The sequence below is a fragment of the Octodon degus genome, unplaced genomic scaffold, assembly GCF_000260255.1.
Source record: "Octodon degus isolate 3935 unplaced genomic scaffold, OctDeg1.0 scaffold00179, whole genome shotgun sequence".
Taxonomy (NCBI): Eukaryota; Metazoa; Chordata; class Mammalia; order Rodentia; family Octodontidae; genus Octodon; species Octodon degus.
The window spans coordinates 4,888,171-4,909,689 of NW_004524755.1; the positions used below are offsets into that span (position 1 = coordinate 4,888,171).

General features: G+C 47.7%; 1 protein-coding gene across 1 annotated transcript in view; it reads right to left on the bottom strand.

The window, feature by feature from the left end:
- Positions 1–16,894: 16,894 nt before the first annotated feature.
- The window catches only part of Enpp2 (ectonucleotide pyrophosphatase/phosphodiesterase 2), a 79,479-nt gene continuing 74,854 nt past the window's right edge, over positions 16,895–21,519 (bottom strand). The window contains exons 24-25 of the mRNA XM_012517448.2: positions 21,162–21,318; positions 16,895–17,492 (exon numbers count right to left, since the gene is read on the bottom strand). Coding sequence (XP_012372902.1) covers positions 17,322–17,492; positions 21,162–21,318 — 328 coding nt within the window. The 3' untranslated portion in view covers positions 16,895–17,321. The remainder of the gene's footprint in view (positions 17,493–21,161; positions 21,319–21,519) is intronic.

Below are 21,519 nucleotides of genomic sequence, written 5' to 3' on the forward strand. Positions count from 1 at the left end.
TATCCGATGCTTCTGTGTGAAGACAGAGGCCCAAGTTCTTCTAGGTCAATAGCACCGTGGGTACCTTGTCACCCAAGTAGTACTTTTGACCCTGGATAACACTGAGGAACTCAGCACACCATCCCTTAAAGGATAACAGTGTCAGTCAGGGGCAGGAAATCGGGACCATCAGTGCCATTCTGCCTCAGCAACTTTAATGCAGTCAACTTGAGTAGCAAAAACTTAGATTGAAGCCAGGCGTAGCGGTGGATGCCTATAATTCCAGCACTCAGAAGGCTGATACAAGAGCCATCTTGGGTTACGCAGTGAGTCCAAGGCCAGCCTCACTGCATAACTAGACCCTGTCTCAAAAAAACAAACAAAACTCAGATGGTGCACTATTTGTCATTATGCTGGTGAGACAGATCATCTTAGTTAAAGGGAACTTCTAACTGCGAGGGATTTGTACTACAGTGACTTCCTTTGTTTACAAAGCTTTCAACATATATCTGCATGGGAGATCCGTGGTACACGTACGTTATGGTTTGTGTCTAGGTGCCCCTCCCCAAGCCTCATGCAGTCATGGGGCAGCTTAGCTTCTGGAGTTTTGATTGAGTCCAATGCTGGGCCTGCAGGTGTGAGTGCTACACCCTCTCCCTGGGGTGGGTAATTTGCATTACCATGTAAGGAGGGGAGAGAGGCTGGCTAGCTGCTGGAGCTGCTGCCACTCCCCTTGCTCTCTGCTCTGCCACCACCATGAAAGGTTGCGCTCTGCCATGTAGCGCTCTGCCTTGAGCCATCTGAGTATGAGCTGAAACCTCCAGTAACTGTGAGCTACATAAACCTTTTCTTCCTTCATTTTAGGTATCAGGTATTTGTCCTAGCAACGAGAGAAGTAGTTGAGGCAATGTATGACAGGCACCAGACATCGGAGCCAGTGGGTGAGTAAGACCACCACAGTGCTGACAGGAAAACAGCGTCATAGCTCAAGCCTTGGAGACAAAGTGACTGAATATTGTACCTTTTCAATCTGCACAATGCCTACCTGCCTAAATCTGTGGTACAGACAGTATCTGTTGCAAAGGCTGAATTGTCATTCATTCCATGAGTACTTTTAAATTTTTTGCCAGTAAGACCTCATGATTAAGTATAAAAAGGACTGGATGGAAATGGGTAGACCAAGTTGATTCTTGGACCTCATAAAACATTTAATTATCTGTGCAACTATAGACAAACAAGTTACTTTCTTTAAACCTACTCCTCAGCTGTAAAATCCACAAAATGGAAAAAGTTAACCATTGTTGACTCCAACCTCGGTCACTAAGAAGTGAAATGGGACAGCGCATGAGCTATTGCACTGAAAATTGGATTAAACGTTGTATAAATGTGAGAGATGACCTAATTCACTTTCAAATTTTAACTGGTAAATTTGGAGTTGGCAAGAACTCATTTGAAACAACATTTCTCAGAGGAGTTCAGGGCCTCTCCACCAGTTCCCAAAGGCTTTTAGAGAGAATCACAAGGCTCAGCTTCCACAACCACATTCAGAGTATGAAAAGCCCATTTAGCAGTCGTGGCCTGCTGTTGGCAGGCGCTCAGAGAATGCCCGCAAAATGTCCGAAACTGGAACAGCGAGCCACTGAGAACATCCAAATCTTTCATCAAGCTGGGCCCAGTCTGGAGGCAACATGATGTTAGCATTACCCCACTGAGGAGTATTTCTAATGAAACCAACGTGCCCAGGTAAAAGTGCCAGCCTGTGTCACAGAGAGATGTAATTGGGTTGACCTGAAAACCAAATTGAAAAGTAAACATCCTGTCAATTAAAGATGAGCAAAAAGACTCCAGAAAATATCAAGGCTCTTGGCTCCTTTATATCTGCGCTCTTTCCTGAAACCAAAATATAATCAAATCTTTAAGGTTTCGAAATGTAATTGGAATAGAAATTTGTAATTGGGCTTATTGAGTCAGATTCTTCTGATGGACAAGCTCCTAATTGTAGGCTAGCAAACTTCAGAGGCAGAACAGACTCTCTGGAGGTAGCCTGGCACCATGTAGGATGTGGAGATACCGAAGCCGTCTTAAAGTTCAGCCCCTGGATTGTCATCGCTTCCTTCTTCTCTTTCGTGACTTTTTCATCAGACTTTTCTCTCCCTTTCTCTCTTGCGAGTGTCATTTATGATGTAGGTGACCCTGGAGCACACACACACCCATGCTGATATTCCTGTTATGTGTGTACTGGGTTTCCATCATTTTTTAATTCAGTCATCAACTCCTTTCAGCAGAATAGCTTGAGTGGGATCTGGCTCAAACTTGGTGCTAAAAATGTTTGTTGAATGAATGGTTCCCTGAGCCAGTCATTCTCAAGCCCCTAAACACTTTCAAATCCACCCCCTTGGTGGGTTTCCTCTTCAAGGCCTTTCCTTTACTACCTTTACTGTCCGACTTTGATCTTCTGTTATCTTCTTTTTTTTTTAATATTTATTTATTTTTATTTATTACATTTATTTATTGTGTGTGTGTGTGGCCAGCTCAGCCCACCAGGGGGCGGGTCTGGCTGGCATGTGGTGCTGGGGATCGAACCGCGGTCCCTGTGCTTTGCCAAGCTTGTTTCAAGTAGGTGCTTCAGACCACTGAGCCATCTCTCCAGCCCCTTCTGTTATCTTCTAGTGTATCTGTTTCAAATAAGTCTCTTCTGTTCTACTAGGCATCTCGGCTCTATTTTCTGTCCTACCAGAGTTACACAAAGTATGTTGCATCAACTTATTCTTTTCATCAGATATTCTTTCCTATTTATAAATTAAAAATATCTTTAACTTACCTACATCTGCCATGCCAGCCCACTCCAAGTTACTTATGCACCTAAAAATTTTAAGTACTTCTGATACTTCTGTGGCCTACCCCAGGAATTCCTCAGACTTGGAGGCCCTTTCTAGCTGTGTCTTCCTGTTGAAGTTCTGTCTATCTTTAACATTCCAGCTTAGAGGCATCACAAAATTCACAAAAGAGGGCGTTAATAAGAACTTTGTATTTCAAGTACATTGAAGTAACTCACCACACTCGAATGTAAAGGCAGAATTAGAGCAAAGCCCTAAGGCTGCACAATCTAGATCCCCTTCCCCTGGCTCTGATGCCTCCTCTGTGAATAAACAGGACAGCTTCCTCACATATGGTCCATGGTGAATCATTTTTGAGAGTTAATTTGGTGCCAGCATAATTTTGCTTCAGTAAGTGAATATCCGGACCAGTCTACATCAATACACATGGTCAGTGTCTTAGTGACTTTTTCGTGGCTGGGACACAAAGCCCAACACACACACACAACCAGGAGGAGGAGAGGTTTATTTGAGCTCACAGTTTTGGAAGTGCCACTTCATAGTCAGGGCTGGCCCCAAGGCCAAAGTGGCAAAAGGCCCATTCTGTGGAGAGCTGCAGGGCTGCCAGGCAGCAGCAAAAAAGGGAAGGAGCCGGGGGGGGGGGGGGGGTGACAAATCCTTCTGGGTCATGCCTCAAGGCTCTCCTCTTCCAGACAGGCCACACCCCCTAAGATTGCAGCCAGCTGTATTGTGTCCCCAACACACCAGGACCCAGCCACCTGCCCAAAGCTTTCTTCTGAGTGCGTGTGAGTTCTGAGGGTCATCTTTGATCTAAACCATAGAAGTCATCCTACCTTAAATGCAACTCCCCTGAAGCTATGGCCCACTGGTTCAATTTTATGGTTCATAAAATTCTATGAACCCTGCTTACTCAATGGCCCTGTGTCATTGAGGTCTGTCTCTCAATAACAGCCCATCAAATAATGAAGGCGGTTCGAGACATTGCCAGGCGCTTTGTACTCTGTTTCTCTGTTTTACAACAGCAGCAGCAACAGAGGCACCCAGGTATACACGCAGCACAGAGGCTCTGGAGCATTTCCTGAGGAGCCACACGAGCTACTGTGAGGTCGGGCATCATCCGGGTTCTCTACCAGATATGCAGCCATTAGCCACAACGCTCCATCACTTATGTTCTGAGCTTCCAGCTCTTCATCTATAAAATAAGGGAAATGGGGCTTACATAGCAGACTTTTGATTCATTCTCTCAGTATTTGTTGACTGCCTACCAAGAATCTGAGGTGTCTGCCCAGGATATTGCTGACGTACTGTTGAGAAGGTCAATCTGCATTGCGGTCTCCTCGGGGAGACAGCCCTTAACCCCAAACAGTGTGTGCTCTGCGCCCAGGTAGGAGGAGTGCAAAGATCATCCCTCTTGTTATACCATCGGATAACAAAGCACCTCTTGAGGTAGAAGTCACGCCACACTTGAGAACGTGATGTTTACCTTGAGAACTTAAGAATAAGTAAGCAGAAAAAGAAAAACAAATTGCTCTAGGAATAAAGAAGTGCAAAAACTCTGGGTCCGTATAGAAGCCTGCTTAATGAAAAAACACGAGAAAGGCCAAGAGTACAGGAGACACATACAAGGCGGCAGAGGAAGTTCTAAAAGGTGAGGTTGGACAGGGCCTGGGGACCAATATAAGAAACAACTCTCTAGGCCATCTTTAGGATCGCTCAGTTTCGGCAAAGAGCAATAGAGTATGCATGACTTTTATCTCAGTTACTTTTTTCTCATTGCTGGACCAAAATATCCAACACCCAGAATTAAGGAAGGAAAAGTTTATTTAGCTCACAATGGAGGTTTCAGTCCACACGTGGCTGGCTCCAAGGCAGAGTGGCACATAGCAGTAGATGTTCATAGCAGTAGAAAACAGCACAGAGCAAAGGGAACAGCAGCAGCTGTGGCAGCTAGCAGGCCTCTCTCCCCTCCTCACATTGCATGCAGATTCCCCACCCCAGGGTGGGTGTAGCACTCACACCCATAATCCCAGCAGCACTCACACCCATAATCCCAGCAGAACTCACACCAATAATCCCAGCAGCACTCATACCCATAATCCCAGCAACACTCACACCCATAATCCCAGCCTTGGATCATGAATTAATCATAAACTCTAGAAGTTTCCCCATGACTGCATGAGGCTTTGGGGGGACACCTAGACACGAACCATAACACCTTTTAAGCAGACATTTGATTGGGTTGAGTGTAGAGAAAAATTTTGGCACTTATACTCACATTTGTTTTTGTCTTTCTTTTTTGCTTTTGCCAGTTCAGCCTGCCCTGATGGCAGGGCTGGCAAGGCATGTGGTGCCAGGGATCGAACCACAGTTCCCTGAGCCAGCCTACGCTTCTCTAAGCAGGCACTTCAGACTCCTGAGCCATCTCACCAGCCTTATACTCCCATTTGCTTATGGAAAAGTCATTTTTGTTAGACAAAGAAGAGTAGATGGAGAAGGACCAGAACAGATTTGGGAAGACCAGACAGGAATCTCTGACAGTGGTTCAAGTCAGAGGTGAGAACAGTTTGGAACAAGGCGAAAGCAGGGAACGTGGGAGCAGGTGAAGGAAAGTGGTAACTTTGATAGATGGAGGGATGGTGGAGTAAAAGAAGATAATGCCAAAAGGGGCTTCTACATTTCTAGTTGATGGTGATGCTGCCGTATTTATTGAAGTAAGGAACACTTGAAGAAAAGCGGGCTTGGGCAAAAGCTACGCTCTGTCTCAGATGCACTGGTTCTGAGATGGCCTGGAGATCTGCAAGCGCGACACCAAGGAGGAACTCTAATGCACAGGCCTGGCTCCAAGCTAGGATGCAAATGAGAGAGAAAGCCTGTTTCAGCCCTAACCAGCTGGCCACAGCAGCTGCAGATATGGATGACATGTCTGAGAAAAAAACGTGAAGGGAAGAGGTGATGGCCACGCCTGGAACAACTTTAGCACTGAATGACGGATCAAAGAATGATCCTGTGAAGAGGCAGAAGCTTCCACAACAGGAGGAGGCAGTCCAAGAAGGAGGTGGTAGACGGTGATTTCGAGCAAAGGTAAACTGCAAAGCTCCCCCTTGGATTTCCTGTTATGGGCATCAGCACCAACCTCAGAGGGCTACGTGGAGGAGAGATCAGGCAAAAGCCAGATGCAGGTGGATGAGAGCAGGACAGGAGACAAGGAAATGGGGGCCCGAGTGTAAATGCCTTCACTGAGAAGTTTGTCTCCGAAAATGACAAAGGGTCAGAATATCAAGATAGGGCAGATAGCCCAGTAGAATAAGTTCCTGCCTGGCAAGTTCAAGGTCCTGAGTTCAATCCCTGGTACTGCAAAAAAAAAAAAAAAAGAAGAATATCAAGATAATTAGGGGAAGTGGTAAGAGGAGAGAGGAATAATTTAGCTTTTTACTTTTTAGACCAAAGAGAGTCAAGTGTAGTAACTTATATAAAAATCAGCAGTGTAGACGCCTACAAAGACTGTGGTCCCATGAAGGCAAAAGAACCTGAAACGAATCCACATGGAGAGGGATGGGCCATAGAAGGAGGGGACCCCAATCATGAGACAGACAATAAAACCATGCTAATCGGAGTATCTGGAAGCTCTACTCTGTTGGCTTCACGTGTCCCTCAAGGAGGAAACCAGAGCCCACAGTGAAGGCCATGCACTGCAGCCGGACATGGGCAGTGAAAGCAGACAGCGTGTGGGGGAGGGGAGGCGCCGGGGCCAGCCACCATGACGTCACTGCGCTACCACCTCCCGAGAAATGCAGCGCCATCAGACGAAGGCCTGGAGTCTAGGACATAAGGCTGGGTCTTGCCGTAGCAATCTGGAGAAAAATGGGCCTAAACAAGGCTGCAAGGAGAAAAGAGTAAGTCTGAGGATGCCACTAACTCTCTCTCTCTCTCTCTCTCTCTCTCTCTCTCTCTCTCTCTCTCCACACACACTGATGTGACAGAACACCACATGGCCCTTTTAATGAAGCCTAAAATTACAGCCGAACTAAGGCCCAGGTTGCCACATACAAACCACACTCTATGGGACCACTGAACACTGGCCGCCATGAGCGAGGCTGGACTGTGTCCTCCTCTTTTTCCGCTTACTTCCACCAGCAGGGTTTACCAAAGGGGAGCTTACCAAGGACAGCCCCTGGAACAGCAAGACTCCCCCCGCATAGCCCCACTGTGAACACTAAGACCTAAACAAGCATTTATACTCATGTTGTCATTATTTGAACACACACACACACACACACACACACACACACACACACACACGCAATCTGGACAGGAGAGTCAAGACATTCTAGAAGGGGTACAAGTGGTCAGGAAGTCAGTCACTGCTCAGAATTCCTGCACAAAAAAGGGAACCCATCACAGTGTGGGTCTCGACCTCACACATATCACCGTGGTATGATGTCATATGAAGTGCTACACCAGGAATGCCATTCTTTGCCACACAGCCTGGTTCCCTTGTCCTTTCCCCATCTTACACCATCGTCTCTCACTCGAGCTGTGGACAGGAAAGTCCACTGAGACGCTGCTGTTGCGCAGTGCATATTTGCTGGAGTAACCAAGCAACCGGGCCACCTCCTGACCCCTCTGACCACCAGCGCTGCGGGACAGGAGGCAAGGGCTGTCGCCTCAGTGTCTACAGGGAACAGAGGCTCCACTTCGCAGTCTGGGGAATATGCCACCTTTTCCCAGCCTGAAAAAGCAGGCGTGAGGGGTGACTGCCAACATCTCAGACACTGTGCTGAGTTGAGAGCCTACCTCCATGCGAAGCCATTTCTGAGCTCCACAGCAGTGACTTCCTCTCCCTTTTCCAAAACCAACACTCCACTGTTTGATGAGTCATCGGTTCCCTGGCATTTGTAAAATACACTTGAAATGTTCCCAGAGGGAGTAAAATTATACTGTAATCAAACCTCTCTCCTCTCCACTCCCCACGGTCCTCCTCGTGCCCTCCAGCCCTTGCAAGTGGCAGGCCTGCAAGCCTCTGGAGAGAGGACCCCTTTTCATCTGACTCAGCCAAGGGGGCCGGTTCCTGGGTTTTCAAGAAAGAACTGAACCAAGGCCCCTCACCACTGCAGCCTCACACAGAATGAGGACACTCATGTAGGGACAGCTCAGAAGGAACAAGGTGTGACCAGGGGCCAGGTAACTGCAGCTATGGGCTTATTCCCTGCAGCCCTTGAAGTTGCTGGAGGTATCATTAGAATCCATGAAGGCTTCAACAAAGCAACAGGGCTCTGGGAAGGAGCTGGCCAGGCGACTACAGGGCCCATGGCGGGCAGACAGGACCCAGAAAGGCTGAATTAATGAGGGGATCCAGAACCCCTGCCCCCAGCTCCTGAGTAGCAGTTCCGAGTCACGCTTTTATTTTGCTTCAAAAAACACAGACTTAGTGACTCTGCAGCAGCATGTGCAGACTATCTCCCAGCAAACCCAGTCACTCACCTGTTTCACTCTGGCCAAGAGGCAAAAATAGTTACTGTTTTTAGGATTGGAAAAACAAAACCTAAAGAACTTTCTTCCCTATTTATGTTTTGGAGTGTGTGTGTGTGTGTGTGTGTGTGTGTGTGTGTTACTGGGGTTTAACTCAGAGCCTGCACATTGAGCTACACTCCCAGGCCTTTTTTAAATTTCAAAACAGGATCTGGCTAAGCTGCCCAAGCTGGGCTGGAACTTGTGATCTGCCTACCTCTGCCGCTCAGCACAGTGGGATCACAGATGTGCGCCCCCACGCCCAGTTAGTAATCTTTCTTAATTTTTAAAAATCTATTTATTTATTTGGCACAGGGTTTCACTACATACCTCAGACTCGCAGTGATCCTCCTGTCTCAGCCACCCCAGCACTGGGATTACAGGTGTGCGCCACCACGCCTGATTTCAGTGGCCAGCTCAGCACACCCTGTGTTCTAGGGGCTGCATGACATATAGTACCAGAGAACAAACCCGGTGCTTGCGCTTGCCAGGCAGGCGCTTAGACTACCGAGACACCTCCCCAGCCCCTAGTAACCTTTCTTAATGGATGGAAATGATATAAACTCAGGTCCAAGGATTGTGGCTGACTCCTCCTGTGGTCTTTTCTCTTCCTCCACTTTGGTCTTTTCTCTTTCCTGCCTTCCTCCACTTTGCAGTCTTGGTGAGTGCTCCCAGCATCACCGTAGCTGCCAAAATGAAAAGCCTCTGCACGGTCTCTCTCCCTCCCTGTGCCTGTCAGTGAATCTCCTGTTTGTCTGTCAGTGTTTCCTCTTTCCCATCCCCAGTACTATAGACTTCACTGGGCCCTCCTCCTCGCAGGCAGTGACACTCAGAGTCTCTACATGCCCCTAGCCAATGTGCTGAGCCTTGGAAGTAGAAGGTCCTTTCTGCGTCACACCCTGGTCCGTCGGTCCCCAGCTGTGCAGGGCAGCCCAGTGCCATTGGAATGCAGCTTCAGTTCTTTCTACACATCCCTTCGCTGCTGGAGCTCAGCTTGGCCCCGAAAGCCCAATGTTCAACGCTATGCAGCCTGAAACTAACTGCCGTTCCCTATGCGCATTGTTACTTCTCAAAACACCAGTTTTTTCGAGTGTTAACTAAGGCTGAACTCTTTCATTTTCATCAGGAAAGAGACCTCCTGATCCTTCTAGTGTCTTCCTGGCTTACCATCGGGCACTTCGCAGGCCTCTTCGGACCTATGACTCCCTACCAGCAGGGCTACCCCAGTAGGGTATAGAGTGGGTCTCAGAGTCAGAGACAAAGTCACACGCTGCCCCTCTGATCCTGACTTACGTGCACTTGGATGATTATATATGCATCCATGACACAAAAGTGCTCGTTTATAAAACAAGTATAAAAATGGACCTCAAAACTGTCATGAGTAGTGAAAGAATTATATTTTCTTGCTTGTTGAATGCCAGTTTCCACATCAACATGTAGTTTTCTTCCTTTCTGTTCCATTGAATGTATTTTATGTCATAATTGTATTTCATATACATTCGTGACCCACCATACACAGAGGGTCTTAAAATCAGTGTTATGCATTGTACGTTCACGGCGCTATCTCAGACTTAGTCATGTCATTAAATGTTAATTAAATTCAACATTACATGAATTTGATTTTGCAAAAACCTATGTGTTACCTGATACAGTGAAGGCTCGGTGCTTGCAGATGTGGGGAATATAAAGATGAGCAAGTTCCAGCCTCCGGAGATCAACAACAGCACTCCCACTTCTGATAAAGCTGGAGCAAGAGAGCAGCTTTGCTCTGCCACCCAAAACAAGGAAAGAGCTGAACAACGTCTACGGCACTCAGGACACTGGCATTAGGCAGCCAAGGGCAGCGATTCCTGAGAGGTCAGGAACCAGGGAAATGGCCCGCCCTCACCCACAGTCCTGGAGGGAGTCATGCGGCCATGGAGCCGGGACAGCTCAGCTCTCTTCTCTCAAGACTGGGAGGACGATGTCCGGGCTCCAGAGATAGCAAGATGGAGTCTGCACGGGGCAGAACCAGGGATGAGAGCAGTACAAAGAGGACTCTAGAAGCCTCAGGGTTCCAGAGCTCAGGTCAGCACTCATTGTCCCTGAGAGTCCTGCCCAAGCTTCCAGGGAACTGTCTGACACCTGAGAACCAGGAGAACTGTGCCCAGCACGTGCCCAGGGACTGTGATGCAGCTGTTCCCAACACATAGAGCAAAAACTCGCCATGTGCCACATTCACTTAGCTCTTCTTTCCTTCCTTTTTTAAGTACCAGAAATTGAACTCAGGACCTTGCGCTTTCCAGGCAGGTGCTTGTGCCCTGAGCTGTATCCCGGCCAGCTTTACTTAGAGCATCGACAAAGGTCAGGGAGAAGGGGCGACCTGTACTGTTTGGGCCTCATTGCAAACAGCTATCATCACACATAACAAAGTTTAAAAGCAAACACAAGACTTTCTGGTCCTCAGAAAATTTTCCAGGAAGTTTTTCCCTCCCCAAAAAATAACACATAGGGACTGGGGAGACAGCTCAGTAGAATAAGCGCTTGCCTGGCAAATGCAAAGTCCTGAGTTCAATCTCCGGTACTGCAAAAACAAATAAACAAACATTTGGGCCGGGGAGATGGCTCAGTGGAATAAGCGCTTCCCTGGCAAATGCAAGGGTCTGAGTTCAATCCCCGGTTCCGCCAAAAAAAACAAAACAAAAACATAGAATAAAGCTCAAGGGTTATATATTTTTGTGACAAGGTCTCTCTGTAGCCCAGGCTGCCCTCAGACTGACTATGGTGCTTCTCCTCAGTGTCCCAAGGGTGCTGGGATTACAGGTGTGAGCAACTTCACCCAGCTAAGAGCATTTAAAGGAACACAGAAATCCAGCACATATAAAAGTTAGAAAGTTCAATATCTGACATATAACACTCAACTACCAGATAAGAAGAAAAGAACATCTAATAGCTAACAGAACAATCAGTCAATTGAAACTGACCCAGATACTTTACAGATGACTAGAGTCCATAGATTCTGACATTAAAACTACCATTAAAGGTATATTCTGTGTGTTCAGGAAGCTACAGAAAAGCTAAAACACATTAAAATAAGTCATGAAAGACATGAAAAGATTCCAGCTGAATTCTGATAATAAAAATTGTTAACTCTGGGCCAGACAAATAGCTCAGCAGATTAAAGCACCTGCTTAGGCAGACGCAGGGGCTGGGAGTTTGATTCCCAGGCCTGCCATGCCAGCCCCACCCCCAGGGTGTGCTGAGATGGCAACTGAGACTGGGCTTGGTGGCGTGCGCCTGTAATCTCAGCTCTGGGAAGCTGTAAACAGGAGGATCACTATGAGTCCAATCTATGCAGTGAGACCCTGCAGACCCTGTAGACCCGGTCCTAAATACAAAAAAATTATTAACTCTGGGATCAAAAATACACCATGGAATTAAAATCAGAAGAAAAGATGGGTGAGTTTGAGACATTTCAATAGAAACTCTATGAAATGAAACTTATAAAGAAAAAACTCCCAATATAAATTAACAGTGGAACAAATTCAATAAACCAAATATCAATGTGAATCCATGACATAACACAAAATAAAATTTGAAGGAAGAATGGCCTTACGTCTTCTGTTGGATGAAAACTATGAATTCACGCATCCCAAGTACAAGAAACACAAAGAAAGATAAATCTAGACACATCAGGCTGAGGCTTCTTAGCACTGTGACCAGATGTGGCTGGAGACCAGTGTGGTGGCAGTGTGCTTGTTGGGCATGGGCAGGACCCTGGCTCTGACGCCCAGCATCACAGACAAAGAAACCTGTGACAAAGGAAAATCTGAAAAACAACCAAGAGTAAAAAGAAGAAAGATAACAATGACAGCTTCCATCTGTCACACTCAAACTGGGAAAATGTTGTTGTAAAATACATGAGAATTTGAATCTAGAATATAAGACTACCTCTTAAAGTTCCCAAGGAAACAAATGATTCAATGTTTTAGATGACCAAAACATTTTAACAGACACATCCTAAATAAAATGTAAGAATGACAAGCAATTAGATGAAAAAATGCTTAAGAGTGTGCACTAGAAAAGGCCAAGCTAAAACGGTAAAACCACTGCTCCTCTACTGGAAGAGATACACGTAGGGCCGCCACCCCAGAGCTGCTGGGCCATGAGCACCAGGCAGCCTCACACAGCACCTGGAGAAGCATCGAACACAACAATCACTTCGGAAAAGTTTGGCAATTACTTTAAGAGTGGAAGTTATATCCCATCTACCATAGAATCAAACAATCCTACACCCAGGCATTTACCAAAAAAAGAAGAAAGTACACGTCTATACTAAGACCTTAGAGCATGTGTTCCTAACAGGCTTTCGTCCTTAAAAACTAAAACCTGAAAATAACCCATTGTTGAGCACAAGACGAATGAAAGAATGTTTATCTAGATAATGCAACACTACTTAATAATCCAAGAGGAACGGGCCACCTGCCCCGGACTGAGTGAGTCTCAGAGTAACTGTGCTGAGGGCAAGGAGCCAGACAGGAAGCACGGGCTTTCCATCCTGTCAGCACCACACTCTACAAAGTGCTCACAAGTGGACAGGGACAGAAAGTAGAGGGGCTTGGGAACAGGGGTGGGGCTGGAGGAGGTCATCAGTGGTCATGAGAAAGTAAATGGCCGGCTGTAGTGGATATTTCACTAGCTTGGTGGTAGGGATTGACTCATGGGTGTGTGTGTGTGTGTGTGTGTGTGTGTGTGTGTGTGTGTCTGTGTGTGTCTGTGTGTGTGTGTCTGTCTGTCTTTCAAATTACAAACTTATGATTCTTCTAGTCCATAAGTCTCTAAAATTCTGTGAATGTACATGTGTTATAAATATGCATAAATCTGCATTCTTAATTTTGTCTGTGCCTTGGTTACTTTTCTTTTGGCTAAGGCATAATGCCTGACACCTACAAGTTAAAGGTGATGAATGGGGCGGGCTCAAAATTTGTAGAGGTTTCAGTCCATAGTTTGCTGGCTCCAAGGCAAGGAGGCATGGAGAAGAAGCAACAGTCCATGGCAGGGCAGCAGACAGTGCAGCTGAAGCAGCAGCCTTCCTTTCTCTTTTACCTCATCCAAGCTACATGCCCATTGGTTGGAGCCACCCACACCCAGGGTGGGCTTCCCATCATCCACACCCAAGCTATGTTAAACCAATCAGTAGATTAATCCCATACCATACCTTCTTAATCCCAGTGCCACACCCTTAATCCATGTTCACATACCATCTGAAAAGCCCCACCTACAACAGCATGAAGTTTTTATTTTTTATTTTTATTTTTTTTGGAGGAACCGGGGATTGAACTCAGATTCTTGTGTTTGCCAGTCAAGTGCTTATCCTACTGAGCCATCTCCCCGGCCCCCCAGCATGAAGTTTTGAGGGGACATCTACACACATCTTTTAAAATACAAATGGGTGTGAATTGATAAAACATTGTGTTTGTTTTTATGTAACAAGATTATTAAAAATAATTTCTGGAGGGAAGTTATCTAATTGTATGCTATAAACATGTGCATTGCTTTATGTCAGTTTTACTTCCATAAAGCTGGAAGGAGAAGGAAGAGGAGGGGAGAAGGAGGAGGAGGAGGAGGAGGAGGAGGAGGCGGAGGAGGAGGAGGAAGGAAACAAAAAAAGAGGAGGCCGAGGAGGAAGGCAGGAGAAGCTCGTTTGTTCTGCTTCTGTGTCTCAGCCAGGACAGGCTGTCCCTGCCAAGAGGGGTCAAGGACACAAACTTCCTAAAAGTGTAGTCCAAGGGCCCTGCCACCACTCCAGTGTGGACCTTCAGCAGTGTTCTTTGCCCCCACTTCTGACCTGTGAATTTTCTTTCTTGCTGTCCCAAACAACCCCTCTCAAAGCCAGGGGAGCATTCCCGTGGCCTCTACCACTTCCCACCCACCAGGCAGACCTGGTCCTGACTCAGCAGGAAGGCTCAGAGGAAGAAGGATATAAACAGGGGCCATCTGGATTCATCTTCCCAGCAGCACAAGGAGTCACCAGCACAGGAAGTGGGGCTCTGTGGCTCCTGGGCACAGTTACACAAACCAAGCTGGCAGCCAACACTGCTTTTGTTCAGGACTTTTCCAAAGCCAAGCCTGCTGCACATAATTCAGCATGTTTTCTCCCTTGAGAAGCTGTGTGGCTGGCTTCCTGGCCCATCCCATACAATGCGCTCATTCTAGCGAGGGGCCTGTGGCTACTGGAAGAGGACCACCGGGCTAGCAGTGGGCTGCAGCTTGTCCATGAAAGCATGAATGGGCCACGGTCTTGATACTAAAATAGTCTCCTCAACTTCATGTTAATAGAGTCCCTGTCCATTCAAGGACTTTCACGGCCAACCCCACAATTAAGGACATGCATTTATCGGCAGAGCCACTTACCTGAAATACATGGTGGTTGATGCTGTCTCCAGGTCTGAAGCTTATTTATGAGAAAAAAAGAAAGACTTGGCCCATGCATAAAAATAGAGCAGCGGCACTCAGGTAAATGCGCACCTCTTCTCCCCGGAAGCCTCAGGTATATCTTATTTTGAGAAGAGTTCAGTCTGAGGTGATACAGAAATTTAGCTTAGCAAGGAGCTCATTACTGTTTGTAAAAATAAAATTAGCCTCTTTCCCCTGCAATCCTACTGTTGGGTAGTTTGTTTGGTTTTGGGTTTTTGGGGACAGGGTCCTGTTATATAGTTCACAGTGTCCCTGAATGCACTGTGTAATCTAGGCTGGCCACCAGCTCCAGCAATCCTCCTGCCTCAGCCTCCTGAGTATGGAGATCACCACACCCAGCCAGCATACTGAAATCTTAGCTCAGCTCCTGCTGGAGACATTTCAGCGAGTTCTTGTGGCACTTGGGATGGACTCAAAAGGCCTCCATAGGGTCTAGCAGGCCATGGGAGCTGGGCCTGGCCCTCTTGACTTGGCCATGGTGTTTGGGGATGCCCTGCTACCTCCTGAGACCCTTATTCCTGATGCCACTGTCCCTGAAGCTGGATTGTCTCACGGGCCAGGTCTTGGCAGGGATGTCATCAACACTGTCTTCCATTTTTGCCCCTGCACAGCATCTTCTGGACGCTCTGACCGTACATATTATATGAAACTTCAGAGCTCTTTCTTTCACTGATAAATTCTGTGAGACAAGGAACCACGTTTATTTCAGTCACTGTTTCATTCCCAGTGGAAGATATACCTATGGGCACACAGTAGATGTTTAATGAACTACTGTAGGATACTGACTGAATGATGAGCCACTGTCCAGTTTACTTCTACCTTACTCAGGTCACTCTTGAGAGTTTGCAGAGAAAGCATAGGAAGTGCCACAGACGCAGCAGAGGGCTAGCAAGTGCTGGGTAAATGCAGCCGTCTCGAGTAGGGCCACAAGCACGTCTTCCAGTGTAGTGCTGTATTTCCTAAATGTCAGTTTTTCTCTTACTGTGCTTATGATTTTACACACATTCCCTGTACCATCCTCCCTTTTTGATGCAATCATTGTTTAACATGATGTTTTCCTCCTCTTCCTCCTCCTCCTCCTCCTCCTCCTTCTCCTCTTCCTCCTCCTCCTCCTCCTTCTTCTTGTTTCTTCTTTTTGTATTTAGTACAGGGTCTAAAGGGTCTCACTACATAGATCGGACTCATAGTGATTCTCCTGTTTTCAGCCTCCCAAGCGCTGGGATTACAGGTGTGCGCCACCACACCCAGTCTCAGTCCCCATCTCAGCGCACCCCCTCAGATAGGGCCAGCATGGCACACCAGGGGTCAGACCCTGGCCACTGCACTCTGCCTAAAGCAGGTGCCTTAGTCCACTGAACTATCTTGCCAGCCCTTGTTTTCTTTCTTAAATTGATGTATTTTCAGAGCAAATTTATAGAAGAGGAAGTAAAAAGAAACCAGGTGCGTCCTGCACACATGCCCACTCCGCACAGGGGACGTGTACTTCCTACTGCAAATGGGGACTCAGAAAAGAGTAGGACACTAAGATTTTAGTGTCATTACTAGTGTGACAGCCATCATCATTCTCCATGATGGAAAGACTGAAGGGTTTTTCCAGCCACCGTTTAAAGCAATAGCTCTGTCCTAAGATCACCACTCCAGATACCATTCAGTTGATCATGTTCACCAAGCCTCTCCCTCAGCATCTGTTACTCTCTATCTGACTTAATAATCATGTCCATGTGACAGGTCATGTAGCTGTCTGCAAGCTCATTATGACCTCCATGGTTCTTTGGTTGATCCCTTGTGGAAAACACATGCTCCATGCAGTCTAAGTTGAGCCTAATACTTAGAATACTTTTGAACCAATGTGATCAAAATAGACAGTCCCTTCAAAGTATTTCCAAATGTCGATTGGTTGGGAGAAGACATTCAGGAGTTCTTTTTGTTGTCTTCTCCATTGGTGCTCTAATTTCCCACAGAAACAAACCAAACATCTCGCCCTGGCCACTGCAATGACATAGCAAGGAAACAACTGAGGAGAATCACTGTAAGAGTCATGTTCTGTACGTGCATGAACATGCCTGAACAAACCCTTCCATTTCGAAGTGAAATAAAACCCAAACAAACCCAGAAAAAACTGAACATGTGATTTATTATATTTAGGATTGGTCTATAAGGCTTAAATATGTCTTTCATAGTTAACAGCAAATGAATGCAACTTTACAAAATCAGTATTTCAGTACAGTACAGGACTGCATGTGGCGACTGTGCATTGGAAAGTAATATTCCCTCAATGCAAATATCCGATCTGCAGCCCCCTTTCGAAGCTCCCGCTCAGATCTCAAGCTGCAGTATTTATCACCAGCTCTATCTGCACACAAGGCTACCTAAATCAAACATTAGAGAAAAACAGTGGAGTCATTCAGGCTTAATATGTCAGATTTGGTACAGGATTAAAATACTAAGGTTTTTTTAATGTCTTGGTTCAAATTAATAAATACAAACACAATATAAAAATATACACCAGGTGATAAGACTGCGCCATGTGTGATTGGGAAGCTAAATCTCGCTCTCGTACGTATGCATGTAGGTCTTGAGGGACAGGATTTCTGGGTAGCTGCGGCTGGTCTTTCGGAAGAAATCCAGACTAGTGAGCTGCTCGATGTCCCGCACCCGAGCTGTATGCATCTTCATGAGCTCTTCCACCCACTTGGATTCGTCCTCTGAGCTCTGCAACAGAAGCCAAGTGGTCAGAGCCTGATTTTGCAGGGGGCTTTGCGTGACCATCGCTGTGCACCAAGACAGCGCACGTCCTCTTTCGGCTTCGCCGTATGCCCACCAAGCCAGGCCTGCTGCTCCCTCCTGGACCCCCCTTCCCGTCCATCATCCCAACCCATGTGCCTGCCAGGTAACACTGCCAATGCTGCACGCCACTGCAAACCTCAGTGGGAGTCAACTGTACCAAGCAGTGGAGGCTTGTGCTCTTGAGAAGGCATGTTCCTCAATAGGCACAAGTCAGAGCGATGGAAACCAGACAGCCCAAAGAGCCAGTGATCTGTTTCCTTTCCTGGCTGCTGAACGAGCCCAGATCCCAGTAATGTGAGATGCCCTTCCACTTCCCAGGAAAAGGAATAGCTGTATCTGGAGCACGTGTGTGCCCCGCAGGTTGCTCAGGACAGTCAGCAATGCCGTCTGTGACATCAAAGTGCACCAGCGCCTTAGGAATGAGCTCAGCCTGATGCGGTTGAGGGGACGCACTTGGCCGTGGCAACCTAAGAGGCTAGACTTGGCCACTTCCTGGCTAGGCCCTCTGGTCACACTGTTGCACCTCGCAAGGCCTGGCGTCTTCACTGATTTCAAGGTGAACTATGTTTACTTCAGCAGCGCTTTGGCAGGGAGAGAAAAGGAGAAGAAGAAAGAAGAAGGAAAAAAAAGGAACAGAAACCTCACAGAAGAAAGGAAGGAAAGCCAGGCATGGGGGAACACACATGTAATGCTAGCACTCCAGAGGCTGAGGCAAGAGGATCGCTGTGAGCTCGAGCCCAGCCTGGGCTACATGAGGGAGTTCAGGGCCAGCCTGAACTGCATAGGGAGATCCTGCCTAGGAAAAGAGAAGGAAAGGACAGGAAAGGAAGAAAATCTCTTTATTTCTTTGCTGAAAATGGTCTCTTTGGCACAGGTGGAAGAAATTCAAACACCCCCGTCATCAACTCATTTCATGTCTACCATGAGACTGAAAGGTAATCCCAGTGAAACAGGCTTTTGCATCTCGAAACTACATTCTTTCATTCTGGAGGCAGCTGGGGTGGAAGCAAGAGGCTAGGAAACCCTGCAGCTAGGAGGAAGTCACTGCCTGCATGAGCAGACACGGGGCAGGGCTGCTGCACAGAGGACTGTTCCCCAGGGCATCTGCTAGGCCTGCAGCACCCCCCAAGAGCCTTCCTAGAGGTCAGACTGCAGCTGCAAAGCCCAGGGCTGAGGTGGCTCAGATGAGCCCTGGCCCAGCTCTCAGCCACCACTGGTCTTGGCAAACCTCCTGCCAGAGCCCCAGAACCTGCAAATTTTCTAAGAAAGCTCCATCCCATGCAGACCCGACAGGCCAGCATGGCAGCTTGTGCCAGGCTCAGTGTGCACCTTGACAGCGTGGCTTTAGGAAGCTGACCCCCGGCCATCCCGGGCAAGGGGAAGAAGTGAGGCGGACTTGCTTGGCAGGCTGGAGAACGAAGGTGTTGACCTTCCACACCCCACCCTTCTGCCCAACCTGACCAGGACCTCAGCAGAAAGACCTAAATATAACCTCCCCACAGTGGCCCTAGGCAGCCCACACAGTGACCATGTAAGGAACCAAGTGGGAGGTCTCCAGAGGAGGCAGGAGAGCGCAGAGGAAGCGCGAGGTGGGATTTGGGGAGAATTTTCACATTCAGCTCATTTGTTCTATTTTTTTCAGTGGTCACTCAATCCAAGTTTTTCTTTATAAATGCAACCATTGGAATATGTGGTCAGCAATGAAAAGAATTTTCCTAATTTAAATCATGGCATGCTGGGATTGTAAGAATGCACAGCAGGAAAATCTGCCTTTTGCTACTTCTTTCTTTAGGAAATGATTTGCCAGTTTGCCAGAAGAGAATTTTCTTCCCCAGTGCTAAAATGTGGTCTCTGATTTGTCATTAGGAAATGAAGGTAGTGGCGCACATGAAGAAAATACGCTCTTTCTTGATGTGAGTTGGCCACCCATAGGAGCAACTGTGATGGAGACGAGTGACGGTGGAAAACTAACACATGTGTAGCAAAAGTTAGTACACCCCAAGGAAGGAAAAACGGAAAGCGAACAGCCAGGCGTGGTGCATGCCTGTAACCTCAGCACTTTGGGAGGCTGAGGCAGGAGAACTGCAAGTTCAAGCCCAGCCTTAGCAATTTAGAAAAATAAATATGATACAGAGAAAACAGAAATAGAGAGCTGTGCTTACGGGCAGACCACACGATTAGCAGTTGTGTGATATACACAGAGCGCCTGCACAGTGCTCAGAATCCAGCATGAACTCAGTATAACACTCACTAATAACACTACTTTAAACTTTGATTCCCAGTGATGTGTAAAATGCAATCTTCCTCTACTGCCCTCAATTCTACAAGTCTGAACACAACTAACTAGCCTTCCTGCATCTTTTATTTTGCTTTAAATACCCATGGCCCCAACATCCACTCATAGGGCCGGCCAAATCACTTGCAGATTAAAGCGCCTGCCAGTGCAGGGGGCCAGGGGTTCGATCCCCGGGTCTGCTGTGCCAGGCCTGCCCCAGGAGCACACTGAGATGGCATCGAGACTGGGCTTGGCAGCATGCACCTGTAACCCCAGCTCTTAGGAGACTGTAAACAGCAGAATCATGACGAGACTGACCTAGCAGTGAGACCCTGAACACCCTGTAGGCCCTTCCCTAAAATACAGAAGGAAGACATCCGCTCATAACTGAAGCCACAGTCCAGAGCCCCAGGGCCCTCTGAAGCTGTTCTTCAACTGCAGCGGCGACTTCCTCACCTATTATCTACAGCCTCACATCATAGCTGTCTGGGCGTAGGGGTGACATCTAATATGCACACTAGAGTTTCTCCCCCTGTGGCTTCCAAGGATCACGCATTGTAGTGCAGTTTGGTAGCTGACAGCTACTCTGGAGACACAACCTGCCCTGCCTCGAGACTCCCACTTCCACCAGCAGATCTGCAGCAAGGCCTTCCCACCACATGAAAGACGCCTGCAGCAACTCTGGGGCTGGGCCGAGCTGGCACAGGGCTGAGCACACAGCACGGGTCCCTTCTTCCAGCCCACAGCACTTGCATCAACATCTACGTCATGCAGGGGGCAGAAAGGGGTGACGTCGGGCCAGGAACCAGCTCCTGCTGCACCTCCCTACCAAGTAACGAACGGAGAAGATGACCTGATTGCTGGGATTCGCCCTGCCTGGTCTCTCCATTGATGTCTCTTTCTCTGTGAAAGTTTTCAAGCATCCCAGGAGTAGTGAGACTAATATAACGAACGGCTTTCAACTTTCACTCTGCTCCAGCCATGGCTAAAATCACACTGCTTTCTATCTCCTTTTTATAAAATATGTATCCCTTTTTTAAGCCTAAACATGCAAGGGCACTCTTTTAGTTGGTGGTTAAAATCGAGCACCCATATGTGTTAAGCATGCACACACACACATACACATAGACTGAAAAACAAAAGCCACTAGAGTCCTAGTTCCTAAGGCTTCAAGGAGTCTTCCCGTCAGGCCCTCTCTTCCTTCCATTTTGCTGGGCAATCCAAGCGCTTTCTACTAAGTGAGTTCGGGTCCCGCAGAGGAAACAGAAATTAAAACCCAAGCCCCAGGCTTCTGTCTCGGGACCTGTTGTTGAACTCACATTGCAGCTTTCATCGTTGTCTGGCCGGTGCGGCAGGATGAACGAGGACACCGACAGGGGCCCGTCGCACTTGTCGGCCGGCTGCGTGAAGTCCAGGCAGCTGGTGAGGATGCTATAGTAGTGAGTGGGCACTGGGATGGAGCTGCCTTCCACGAACCTGTGGAGGAGGGCAGGGTGAGGCTGTGGGCGCGGGCGCGCCTTGCGCGGGGGCCAGGGCCAGCCCCGAGGCCCCATTCCTCCCCGCTCGCCCAGGGTCGCGCTCCCTCGTGACGCCCACCCTCCTCTGTCTCTGTGACCGAGCTGTTCTCTCTGCCCGGGCCATATTCCCTGCCGCCTCAGGGTGGGCAGACGAGAGGGA